At 50.4% G+C, this 12,729-nt stretch overlaps 2 protein-coding genes and 1 non-coding gene across 3 annotated transcripts; 1 reads left to right on the plus strand and 2 right to left on the minus strand.

The window, feature by feature from the left end:
• Positions 1-1,041: 1,041 nt before the first annotated feature.
• Positions 1,042-5,778, minus strand: RPS3A (ribosomal protein S3A). Its single transcript, XM_005148953.3, has 6 exons — positions 5,626-5,778; positions 4,742-4,845; positions 2,894-3,081; positions 2,512-2,720; positions 1,788-1,897; positions 1,042-1,203 (listed from the first exon to the last, which is right to left on the minus strand). Exons 1-6 carry the CDS (start codon positions 5,685-5,687, stop codon positions 1,082-1,084), a joined length of 795 nt encoding a protein of 264 aa, XP_005149010.1. The 5' UTR covers positions 5,688-5,778; the 3' UTR covers positions 1,042-1,081.
• Positions 1,461-1,530, minus strand: LOC115946505 (small nucleolar RNA SNORD73). The gene has a single exon (XR_004080564.1). It is a non-coding gene; the product is annotated as a small nucleolar RNA SNORD73 (small nucleolar RNA).
• On the plus strand, positions 5,719-7,578 carry LOC101879763 (ribonuclease CL2-like). Its single transcript, XM_005149017.3, has 2 exons — positions 5,719-5,815; positions 7,033-7,578. Exons 1-2 carry the CDS (start codon positions 5,813-5,815, stop codon positions 7,468-7,470), a joined length of 441 nt encoding a protein of 146 aa, XP_005149074.2. The 5' UTR covers positions 5,719-5,812; the 3' UTR covers positions 7,471-7,578.
• Positions 7,579-12,729: the final 5,151 nt, after the last annotated feature.

A 12,729-nucleotide genomic window follows, 5' to 3' on the forward strand; every position in this document is an offset into this window, starting at 1 on the left:
GCAACATGGAAGAGTACAGCCCTCGTAGGCAGCACTCCTTTACTCCCCCCTAGTATCTTTGTTACAACAGTAACATTTCATTACTTTCCTCCCTTTCTTGCCCAAAGCTATTTCAGAGCTGACTGCACAAGCCACCACTACCTCAGAGACCTTCCCAGATAGGTCAAGACTGTTTTATTCTGATTTTAAATCACAAACTTCCAAACAATTTAACAGCACAGGTTTAGGTTTGCTGCCGAATTCTATAATCAAAACATGCCCACAGTGCGCAATACTTAGCCAGAAATACACTCTTTTCAATTTTTAAGCCTGCATAAGCCAAACAAGCAGCAAAAATGCCACCTGATGATGGAAAAAACTCAGAATTACTCAGCAAAGCACTTCAGTGTGCTTTACGTTCTGAACATTGACTTTTGCCATTTCATGGCAGAATTCTTCCCCCTCAAGTTCCACTGGGTTTTTAACTGTGATTACACCTACCCTTCAGTTCTCACAGAGGCTGAACACACAACCCTGTTCTTGAGCATATTATGCACTGCTCAAAACCCTGCTTCCCTATCAAATAAATCTGAGTTGTATTTGACTCAAGATTTGACACCTTTTGACTTTCAGAGACAAAGTCTATCCCATGACAGGTCATATCTAACTGCCACCAAGCTTAAACATATTTATTAAGGAAGCAGTATGGATAAATCCCTAAAACTTCCCTATATTAAACTCCCAGAAACAACAGGTTTCCCTGTGTGACACCCCCATTTCCCTGCACAATGCTCCTTGGTGCACCTGTTACCACAGCAGCCTCTGCACATGCACACAAAATTTCTTTTGCAAGGACCAAAATTCCTGGGAAACCCCAACATTCAGAACCTTTAGCATTGCACAGTCTGCTTTCTTCCACCCATCTCACACCACCAGCCATGAAAAGCAGATCTCCAGTTTAGGGTTTTTTAAATTAAGGCAATGGGTTTACCTGATGAAAATCCCATCCACACACCCAGTGCCAACTCTGTCTAGCAGCAATACAAGCAACCAAGCAATAGCTCTGTATATTAGAACTTTTATTTTCCATCGATTTTTAGTTTCAGACAGATTCTTGCACGGGTGGCTCGTATCCATCAGCCCGCTCTACTTTAGTGCCTGCCTCGTCTCCAGAGGGTTTGCCAGCACCACCACCTTCTCCATGCAGCTCCATCAGCTTGCCCACTAGAAAGAAGGAGTGTTATAAACAGTGAGAGATGCACCTACTCAAACAGTTTTAAATTACTGAATTGCTCATCAGATACAAATTAAACCACCAGAAGATTCAATGTGGGCATGATCAAGGCCACTTCAGAAGGCTCATGCAAAGAGATGCAACTGACAGACAAAAACAAGCAGGGAGGAAAGTGCTACACAGCGAAATTGCAAATTAAACTTTTTGTTTAAAAGAAAGTCAACAACAGGCTGCTGAATTATACGGGAATGTCAGAAAATGGGAAGATAGAATCATTCCATGTCATTTGGGACCGAAACATTTTGTCATCACTCATTCCCACGCCAAAGCCTTTAAGCATTCATCAGCAGTTTCAGGCAAGAATTCAAAAAAGCTCTGAAGTGCAGGAATCCTGCTTGGCTGTCAAGCCTGAAAGCCAAACACTGGACTAGGACATGCTTCTTTACTAGTAGTAAAGAAGCTACTGAAGCTTATGATGCTGTTTTAACATGTTTTCCAAGAGCAAATGCATTTTAAACCAACAGCTTCCCACCTCCTCCTCTAAGAGCATCGAAGTCTGCAGTAACTGACTTACATTCGAACTTGGGCTTCTTCAGCATCTTAACCTTGCGGACATAGACATCGTGAAGTGGGTAAATGGACTGACATGCCTTCTCTATGTCTTTGCCAATACTATCTGGAATCCTGAGGAATCAGAGCACAGCAGCCCAAGAACATTAAACACTGTTTCTGCTTCTTCAACAGCACAGGCTTAAAAGAATTCTTAAGCATACATAATATTCTACAGAAGCCTGTATTATCAACACAACCTTCACTCTGTTCTTTAAGTACATTTAGATTACAAAACATTTTCCTTGCAGTATTAGAAGAGATATAGTGTAAGTGTGCTCATGTTGAGAGCTGAACGTGCAACTTCTGGAAGCAAAAACCACACTTCGGAGAACGTCCTTCTATCAGAAGAACCCAGAACATTCACAGCCCCAACTGATCAGTTACAATTTTAGTCTGTAGCTACATGAATCAAAAAAACCTCTGGAGAGCCTAATTCTACATTTACGCAAACTTATGCAAACTTATTTATGATGGTTGATGGAAGCCAAATACTACGTAGAGATTCAGTATTTGAAAAGAACAGTGTGCTGGGTTTTCAACATGAGAGGCACTTTGCCTGATCTCTGCTAAACACTACGTGAAGCACCTGCCATCCCCAAGTACCCAGGGAAAACTGGCTAACAAGCAACCATGTAAACTATAAGGGGGGGAAAAAAACCAAACAATAAAACAGAGGGAGAGCTTACAGCTTATTGACAACTTCTTTCAGGTCATTGGTTTGGACCTCTCGGGTCATGATTTCCATCATCTTCTTGCGGATCTGCCGCACCTGCTGATGCTGGGCATACGAGGTCTTGCGGATTTGGTTATTGCGCTTCTTTGTGAAACCCACGCAGAAGAGGCGCAGCAAGTAACCATCGGTCGTTTTGACATCTACATGGGCTTCAATCATTGTCTAAAAGAAAAACAGCCATTTACCATCAACATGACAGACAGGTTTCTCAACCTGACCCACCTGACATTCACTAACATCTGCTGCTGCCACTGCAAATGCAGCTGTACATGCACCAGTGGCTGCCTCCTTTCCCTGAGGCACTGACAGCAACGCAGACCTCGCGCTTTACACACCTGCCACTTTTTGACCATGGAGCACATTTTATCCCTGGTGAGGTCCATTCCATGGAAGTTGGTCAGACAATTTTTGCCCTGAACGTCCTCAGTTACCAGCTTAAATTTACGGAAGGCAACCTCATCATTCTGTAGATCAGCCAGGCTCACTTCAAATACACGACCCTTCAGCCCATCAGAGGCAATTTCTGTGTTATGAAACAAATAAAACCTTTTATTAACATTAGAAACACATTATTCAAATCAAATACTGAATTTCCATTTTACGATTTCTAACAGTAAGGGATGCCACTAGCTTCACAGCTCTGAAGTTTATATGCATCTTGACCAAGATCAATTCAACTCCTAGAACCAAATACTGTATTTTGTTAATTTGGTGAGGAATCTTTTTAGGGTAATTGTATCAGGCACTGAACACAAATACCAGTACACAGCAGATCCCAGGATATACAAGAGCTTTGGGGTTGGGGTTTTTTTTATTTCAATGGAAGTGGTTACAAAGTATTTGGAAATTATGAACAATAACAGAAAGAGAAGCATGTGCTCAGCAGAGCTCAATCAGCAACAACCATATTGAGTACTGCTCTAATAACCAACCATTTTAACATTGGCCAACTCCTGCTTGGTTTACATGACCCTTTTTTACTTCACATGTATACAGTTGAAAATAATGCTCATCTTTGTAAATTTAAGTGAAACTAGAATAGTATAACACAGCCATATAACCATTCTACACAGCTGACCTTCCAAAAATACTGATGCCTCTTACGTGGATCACCCTGCATTTCTAACAGATGCTCCCCTTTCCTGAGGTATGCCAGACCACACAAAATGCCTTCACCATTCAGTGACACATGTACCTGTGTTCCCACAAAGTTAGCTATTTCATCTCTAAGAGATCACTTGACCTGTAAGTTTCACATTTCAGTCTCTTCAAACATGATGGGTCTTTATAGAATCATAGAATAGTTAGGCTTGGAAAGGACCTTAAGAATAGCCAGTTCCAATCCCCCTGCCATGGACAGGGACACCTCACATGTTCTTATTGCCCAAGGTTCTGTTCACCCTGGCCTTGGACCACCACCAGGGATGGAGCATTTACCACTTCTTTGGACAGCCCATTCCAGTGCCTCACCACCCTCACAGTAAAGAACTTCTTCCTTATATCTATCCTGAACTTCCCCAGTTTCAGTTTTAACCCATTACCCTTTGTCCTATTCACTACAGTTCCTACTGAAGAGTCCTGCCCCAGCATCCTTATAGTCCCCCTTCAGATACTGGAAGGCTGCTATGAGGTCTCCACGCAGCCTTCTCCAGGCTGAACAGCCTCAACTTTCTCAGTCTGTCTTCATACAGGAGGTGCTCCATCCCCCTGATCATTCTCCTCTGGACTTGTTCCAACAGCTCCATATCCTTCTTATGTTGAGGATACAAGAACTGCAGTACCCTTCTGTACCAGTCTTCACATCTGCCTCTGATAATCAGAATGACTCCTAGGTTCTTAACATCCCTCGAACTCATCAGGTTACCCCAGCATCAGTTCATTAGAAACTTCAGGTGTGCCCTTCTGTACTCTAGCCACATTCTGGTACTCCTGGACAAGCAAGGAGCCCACTGTATTAACTTCCCTGCAACTGAGCTTATTCATTTAAACACTCTGCCAACTTCAGAAAAATCACTGAAATTGAGCAGTTAAGTTAGAGGTGCCCTTCATCTTGTTTTTAAGCTTCCAGGTTTATAACAATATGAGTAAAAACTGTATGTCAGCAGTTCTTTAACTGAGTCTCACTCTGATCCAGCACATGGAACAACACTTCTCCCTTTACTGCATAAAGCCCCACTACTCACTAGTTCCTTGAGTCCTGGTGACAAGCGTCTTCCCGATGTTTCGGATGTTAAACATTGCTGGTGCTTTGACATCATACCAGTCCTTTTTGGAGAAAGGATCAACCCTTAATTTAAATAAAGCAGACAAGATTCGTTTTACTGACTTTTCTTAGATGAAACTGGGCTGAAGTAAGAACATCCTCCCCATATGCCTTCTGAAATGGGAATGAAAATGGCAACACTCTGTGCTGTCAAGTTTAACGTGGACAGGATGGCAAGTATGTGAACAGTGACAGCATTACCCATTACAGGGAGGCAGCATTCAATTTACTTCAGAAAGCCTGAAATCAACTGCAGAAACATCATGAAGCTGAAATGACAAGCTATACAGTGATACAATTCCAGCTACTGCTCAGCAGTACAGGCTTTTTAACTTCCCTTAACTTCTCCACGAGTACCCCATTTTATTCCTTGACTTCTGCAGCCAAAATACACCACATACAACGAACCATATACCACCACCACCACCACCCGAGACCCCCTGCTTCCACAGCAAGCAAACCACGTTACACCCACTACGCCTGGGCAGCCGGCGCTGGGACGGGTGCCGGACACGGGGCACAGCCCTGCCGCTGCCCTACCACTCGCCAGGAGCGCTCCTCGCACCGGGCACACAGCGGGACTACGGGAGACCCAGCTCGGGCGGGACCCGCGCTCCCACAGCGGTCCCCAGCCCGCACCTCCCCTCCCGCTGCCATGCAGCGAGGCCCAAGCCCGGCCGCCGCCATGACAGCAGCGGCCCGCTGCCGGCCGCCGCCATCCGCCCCGCATCAGCGGCATCCCGGCGCCGCGGGGTCCCGCCCGGTGCCCCCGAGCCCCGCGCCATCCCGTCCCGCCGCCCTTACACTTTCTTCTTGGCGCCTTTCTTGCCACCCTTGGTGAGGCGCTTGTTCTTGCCGACCGCCATGGTCCCGCCCTGGCCACGAAAAGACCGGAACCAGCAGATCGCGCGGGATTGTACGAGAGTGCGGCTGCTCTCTCGCGAGAAAAGGGCCGCTCCTCGCCGGGACCTACCACTGCTGGACGGGACCAATGGTGCGGGTGGTAGGGGCAGAGGGGGAAGGTGGGAGGGTGGGACGGGAATGCGCTAGGTGTGGGGCAGCTGGGGGTGTTCCTCCGCCGTGAGAGACACGCAGGGCCATAGAGATGTCACTACAGAGCAGGGAACTCTCCGCCTTCATCATGGCTGGTCTTAGAGCTTTCCCAGCTCTTCTGGGGAGGGTGGTGCCTCTCCCTCTGGAGGAGACGCGCTCTCTATGCGACTCCATGAGGCGCTCCCTCATGGTCGAGGGAAAGGGTCTCATTGCTAGTTCCTGCCCCAGTGGAGCAGCCAGGACCATGTGAAGTAATTGTGAGGCACTTCCAAGGGGTACAGATGGAAGGGACGGAGCTCCTGAGGCAGTGCAGGGCAGCCATGGACATACCACATCGTGAAAGAGGGGCAGGAGCACCTGGCAGCTGCCGCAGAGGTGATGCTGACAGCATGCTGCCTCTCCAGCGAACCGGGTATCTGCGTCGGCACACAAGGGGACCAAGGTGTCCTGCCCCTCTGCGGGACACGTGGCAAGGCCAAATGCATGGTCCAGAGCAGCATGGGCAGGGAGCATCCCAGGGGATTTGCGCAGCCCGTTACGTGCTTCGTTAATGACTGCCTAATGACCTTGGGGGAGGGCACCAGGAGGAGCGGGACCTCCCCTGCCTGCCCACACAGATCCGCTGGACCTTGCTCTTTGTCCTGCGCCTCCTCCTGGATCCTTGCCCATTGGGCCCGGTATAAAAGAGGTGCAAGGGAGTGGGAGGGATCCCGGAGACCCCAAGGCCATAAGGGAAACTGAGGCACACACACACAGGTGGGCGTGAGGGATGTGCAGAGGACCAGAGTGTCTGCGGGAGGGCACTGAGGAGCCCAAGCATCCAAGGGGGCAGGGTGGATATGTAGGGGATCCAGGTGCTGGGGTAGGGGGTGGATCTATAGGGGTTCAGGGGGGATCCATGGGGGACACAAGCTTCTGGGGAGTGGAGAACTGTAGGGGACTCAGGTATCAATGGGGTGTTCTGTAGGGGACCCAGGCATCCAGGTGAAATCCACACATAAGCCCAGGTGTCCAAGGGGGGTCCACATGTATTTTGAAGGGATCTGTAGGGAAACCAGGTGTATGGGAGGGGGAACCTGTAAAGGAATCAAGCATCCAGCATGGGGTTTCCAGTCGGGATTCCAGCAGTCCGGATGTCCCTGACCCCGCTTCCCACAGGTGCCAATGGCGGGCTGGGCTCTATGCATGGCGCTGGTGCTGGCAGCACTGTCGGGAGCGGTGGGTGAGACCCGCTATGAGAAGTTCCTGCGGCAGCACGTGGACCATCCCCGGACATCCCCGCTCTCGGCACACCGCTACTGTGAGACCATGCTGGCGCGGCGGCAGGTGACGGCGGCCGGCCGGCCCTGCAAGCCCTCCAACACCTTCGTGCACGCTCCGGCCGAGGAGCTGGTGGCTGCCTGCACCCAGGCACCCGATGAAGCAGGGTTCCACAGCACCCCGACACCCATGGGCCTCACAGCCTGCCGCCTGCGCGGGGGGAACAACCGGCCCCCTTGCTCCTACCGGGCATTGGAGGTCCAGCACCACGTGCGTGTCTCCTGCCGTAATGGGCTGCCCGTGCACCTTGCTGGCACCTATGCTCCTCCCCAGTGAGGCTTGACGTGGGGGGAATGTGGATTCTCCCTCCCACTGGAGGCTCTGTTAAGGCCTACAATAAAGGAGATGCCACAGGCCTGGGCTCTGGCATCAGCTTCTGGGCAACCCTGCGATCCTACCCCTCTCTCTGGGTGCTCCCAATGCTGTCCAAGGCAGACATGGCTCCCCATGTGCCTCATAAAAACCTGGGCTTTTCCAGCCTCCTGGGTGTCCCATAGCCCCTTAGGGTGCCTCTGACCTCTCCTGTGCCCCATAGATTTCCCTTTCCTGGGTGCTCCACATCTCCCATAGGTGCCTCATCACACCCTCCAGGGTCTCCCTGTTGCCCTGGATGTGCACCAAACTCTCCTGTGGTATGCTGACCCTTTGGGTGTCACATTGCTTTTCTTGGATGCTCCATAGCTCCTGCAGGATCTTCTGGCCTCCCACGTGTCTCATAACACCCTGGGTACCCTCAGCTTCCCCAGTGCATGCCCCATAAACCCTCATATGCCTTGCATTTCCCTCTTCCACATGCCTCTGACCCTATCTGGAGCCTCTCTGGGGCTGAGGCTGCTCTTAAGGCCCCTTGGCACCTCCCATGGAGCCAAATACCCTGGACCACCGCCTGATGAACACTGAACAAACACCAAACCACCACACGTGCACACAAAGCATGCACTGTGCACACAACACAACATAAATACCACTCTCACAACACAAAACATACAACAAAATTCTACACACAACATGCATACAGACACAACACACACAATAGAGAAGCACATACACACAGCACACACTCTGCATGCACATGCATACACAAGTATTTTCTTGGGTTTGGATGGGATTTCAGTTTATGTTCACCGCTTATGCTGCCGCTGGGCATCACTAAGCACAGTGTGGCTCCTCTCTCCATTCCTCCCCATCAGTACTTACCAGTATATTGGTAAGCTCCCTTACCTGAGCCTTCTCCAGGGAGAACAGTCTGAGCTCTTACAGTCTTTCCTCTTACCAGAGACGCTCCAGTCCCCCCACCATCATCAGCCCTTTGCTGGATTCTTTCCAGTATGGTCATGTCTGCTCTTGTGCTGGGGAGTCCACCGCTGGATCCAGCAGTGCAGGTACATCGGTAGTGCCGAGCAGAGGAGCAGGACCAGCTCCCTCCACTTGATGGCAACATTCTGCCTAAAGCAGCCCAGCGGGCTGGGGTACTCTGCTCCAGTTCTGCTGCTGAAAGAGCCCTGAGGACTGCAATGGAAGCGCTGACAGCCCAAATGCTCTCTTAAATCGTAGCTGAGGAGGAAGAGTGCAGCAAATGGTCTTCCTGATGCCTTCAAAATTGCTCCGTGTCCAAGAGGCCTCTTCCTCCTGTGCCCTGAGTAACTCAGATGCTCCTTTTCAGAATTCAGTGGGAAGGTGCTTGGAGGCTGCCTTTAGACTGAGGAGCTCCAACTCTCAGCACTGCCCCAGCGAGGAAAGCTCTACTGCCCATACACTGGAGAAGAACTGGGGTATTTCAGGGGCTCCTGGAGCACTCCTGTCCTGGCAGCTCCAGGAGATTCACATGGGGGGAGCTGGGTGGGCTGAGCCATTCAGGAGGAAACGCCTGGGGTCTCCACAAGTACAAGGATTTGATTGCTGCTCTGTTTCTTTCTGCCTTTCTTCTCCAAGGGTTGGAGGAGGACCCCAGCCTCTCCTCCTGTTCCCTGTCAGCTCAGATCATCTTAACACAGAGAGATTAACATATCACCACTGTGATTTACCCTACAAGCTTTGCACTGCAGGCTCCAAAGAGCATGGGAGGCATGACTGCACCCACACTGGGAAGACAACTCTGAGCAGCAGTCGCAGAGCAGCATTGCCAGTTCTGGGATGCACTGCACACTGGGTCTACCTGCGTGTGCTGGAAAGTCTGGGTTGTTCCTGGCATCTCCCCTTGTCTGAAGAGCAGCTCCACCCCTGCCACACCTCCCATCCCATCCTGTCCCATCCCACTATTGTGCTGTTAGTTCACCCCTCTGCTCTGTTTTCCCCCAAAAAGCAACTTTGCTTCTTCAGCATGTTAGTGTCTGTTCTTTGTGAAGGCTAAAGGGTAAAAAACATCAGCCACAAAAGAATCAGGATCATCCTGACAGTGCTAACACGTCTACTCTTTTTGGCAGCCAGTGTCAATGCAGATCATACCCAAGTACTCTATCCATGAGGGCAAAGCACCCATTAATCTCCAGGCTTCATAAGAAGGATCAGAAAAGCACCCTCCTGAAGGAGATGCCGGGACAAGAGCTGGCTGTCTATGCAGCTCGCATATTGTGTGAAATGGGATGGAAGGGGAACAGCATGCAGCCCTAGACCTTTTTCCCCATCACTCACTACTGTGCATGGTCCTTGGAGCTGCATACTTCTTGTCTCAGGAGCTCTGGCATGAGGTTGAAGGGAACCAGCACAGGGGATGGTCTCCAGTGATGTCAGTCCCTGTTGTAAATGTCCAAAAACCTTGGGAGGTACAAGAAGATCTGTCTCCATCTGGCCTCGGTCTCAACACCAAAAGAGAATAAGGAGCTCCTAAATAGGATTGTGCCTTGAAAATAAATCACCTCTCTTGCCACTGCCTGCTCAAGGAAGGGCAACAAGGCTGGTCCCTCACCTGCATTAAGTTCAGCAGCTTTCCTCTCTCTTCTAGGGCCTCATGCTACTTCTGCTTGCCAAGGAGACAAAGCAGAAATGAGCCTGTCCTGGGTTAATCTGTGCAGCTGGCAGTGCATGTCCCTGCACACAAGTTCACAGGGTGAGAAGTGCTATTGGCCAAGCGATTTCATGTAACAGTGTCTCCAGAGAACCAGGTTGGCTTTTGGAACTGGGATATCTCTCAGCTTTGAGGGATGCTCTGAAGCAGGGAAGTAAGGTCACCAGATCACTGGGCAAGAGGGCTGCTAGCACCGCTGCCTGCCCAGTGTTTGTCTTGGGGCTTTGGGTCTCAGCATCTTCTCATGTAAGAAGCACACAACCTCCCCACCAAACTCATCTGTGCTACAGATGCATCAGTCAGCAGCTGTGCCCAGCTCCTAGGAATTTGTCCTCCATGGCGATGGCAGGCACTGGCAGAGAGAGCTCTCTTGTCACCCTTCTTGTTCTCATGGACCACTGGGAGCCTGAGCACAGCAAAAGGGGCTGTCAGTTTGCCTATGGCAGCAGAAGACAAGAGACACCCCTTTCCCCACACAGCAGTGCTACTGAGATGCATAGGTCTGTGGTGCTTCTCCACCAATTGCTTCCCAGCACTGTCCCTGTGGCATGCAAACCCCAAACTGTGTTCCCAATTAGACATGTCCTGCAACCCCTGCTCCCCCTGAGCGGGTGACATGCTTGGGCCCCAGGGTGCAGGGCCAGCTGTGTCCCCTGCCACATGGGGAAGAGGGATGGTCCATCCCCTCCATCTTCTTGCATAGGACTCCGAGCACATTGGGCAAGAATGCCTGCTAAAAGGAGGGGCTGCTGCCCATGGCATGCTGAGAACAGCACAGGCAAGAAGGAGTAAGCCAGCAAAGTCCTCACACTCAGCTGTGGCATTCATCCGAGCCTTAGGTGTCACTTTCCCCACAACAGCTACACAGCAGAAACCCTCATAGACTTCTCCAGTTCTTATGTTGGTCTAGGACCCAAAGCTGGAGAAGAAGCATGAGCTACCATAGGGGAAAGTATCAAGAAAGCACAAAGCTAAGAGTTTCTGTTTACATGAGAGCAAGAAGCCACCCACCAGATCTCAAAATAATACAGTGGAAATGGCTCCAGGACTATTGCTGACTTCTGTTCTGTTGGTACCATGCTGCAGCAGGGTACCAGGACCAACACCAGAGACAGTGTCGAGTGCCGAAACTTCAGAGAAACCATTTTGATCAGGTTAACATCTCATGCTGTGCAGGCCCTGTGCCAATACCTGTATCAGTGTTTGTCACTAGATTGACATCATGCAAAATGGATCCAGCCTTGGTTTATGTGGGCTGGTTGGATATTTGGATACTCCCTGAGTGCTGCTGAGTACCCAAACTAAACTTTAGAAGCCACTCACCCCACATGTTATCTCCCCATTATCCCTCAGCTTGGATATATCATGGCCAGGTCCTCTCTCCTTTAGTGCTGTCCTGCAGAGGTATCTCCAACATACTTCCTCTCTCCATGCTTAGAAACTGAGTCATCTCTACATCTTATCTCTGAACAACATGCTGGGCTCCTTCAGGCAGGTTCTCCAGCTGTTTCATCACCCTGCTGGCCCATGTGAAACCACATGCAGCAAGCCAGGGCCAGACTTGCCAGGGTGATGGGCTCAGGATGGACCACAGGACAGTGGTTCCCAAGCCAGACGGCTCCTGACACCTCTGCTGGAGGGAAATGGACCCAAGAGTCAGATGCAAGAAAGCAAAAATCCCCGATGGCCACAATTGGAGCCATCCCACATTCTTTCAGCAGGCAGGGACCTGCACAGCCTCCTCCCTGAGGGGATCAGGGGAAATTCATTGCAAATGGGTGCCCAGCCAAGGAACCCATCCCCTCCCATCAGCGGCAACCATAGCCAAACAGATAAAATACTCCAGATGAGAAGCCTGGAAAAGATTCACAGAAAGTGTATGAAGTGTCAAAAAACCTGGGGAATTAAAATTCCCCCGAGAGAGCAGCCTTGATCTGGAGGTGAATCAAGGCTGGAGGAAAGCGCTTGTGAATTTCTACCTGCTTGGAGCTGGCAGGGGAGCAGCTCAGCTGGTGACATCCTGTCTCAGCTAAGCTGATGCCTGGCTCTCTTCACGAGTCCTTCTCCAAGGGCTGCAGAACTGGTGAGAGGCACAGGGCCATTCATCTCTGCCTTGTGTTGGGGTTGAAGAGCAAAAGCAGCCTGCAGCCTTTTGTAAAGCCAGTCTTTCTGAGGAGCACCATGGCCACTTTATGAAGCTGAGTGGCTGCTACATGTCTGGATGGAAGAACAGTGGCTGGGGGGAGCCAGGCCAACTTCTCCATCTTCCATCAAGCTGCTCTTGCATTGCATCTGTTGGAGGAATGTGTTTGCAGCACACCCAGCCCCATGCATTTCTAATTCCAACACCAGCGGCAGTCAGACCCTCCCAGGCCACAGGCCAGTGGCACTGGCCTTTCACATGTTAGCTCATCTCTTGCTAAAGGGGTTAAATAAATGCTAGACACAAGGGACAGGTGAATTACAAGAGGGCTGAGGAAAGGAACCTGGTCCTGACTTCCCCCCCCACCAGGCCTTGGAGGTGAATTGGG

This window comes from Melopsittacus undulatus, chromosome 7, assembly GCF_012275295.1.
Source record: "Melopsittacus undulatus isolate bMelUnd1 chromosome 7, bMelUnd1.mat.Z, whole genome shotgun sequence".
NCBI classification, from domain to species: domain Eukaryota; kingdom Metazoa; phylum Chordata; class Aves; order Psittaciformes; family Psittaculidae; genus Melopsittacus; species Melopsittacus undulatus.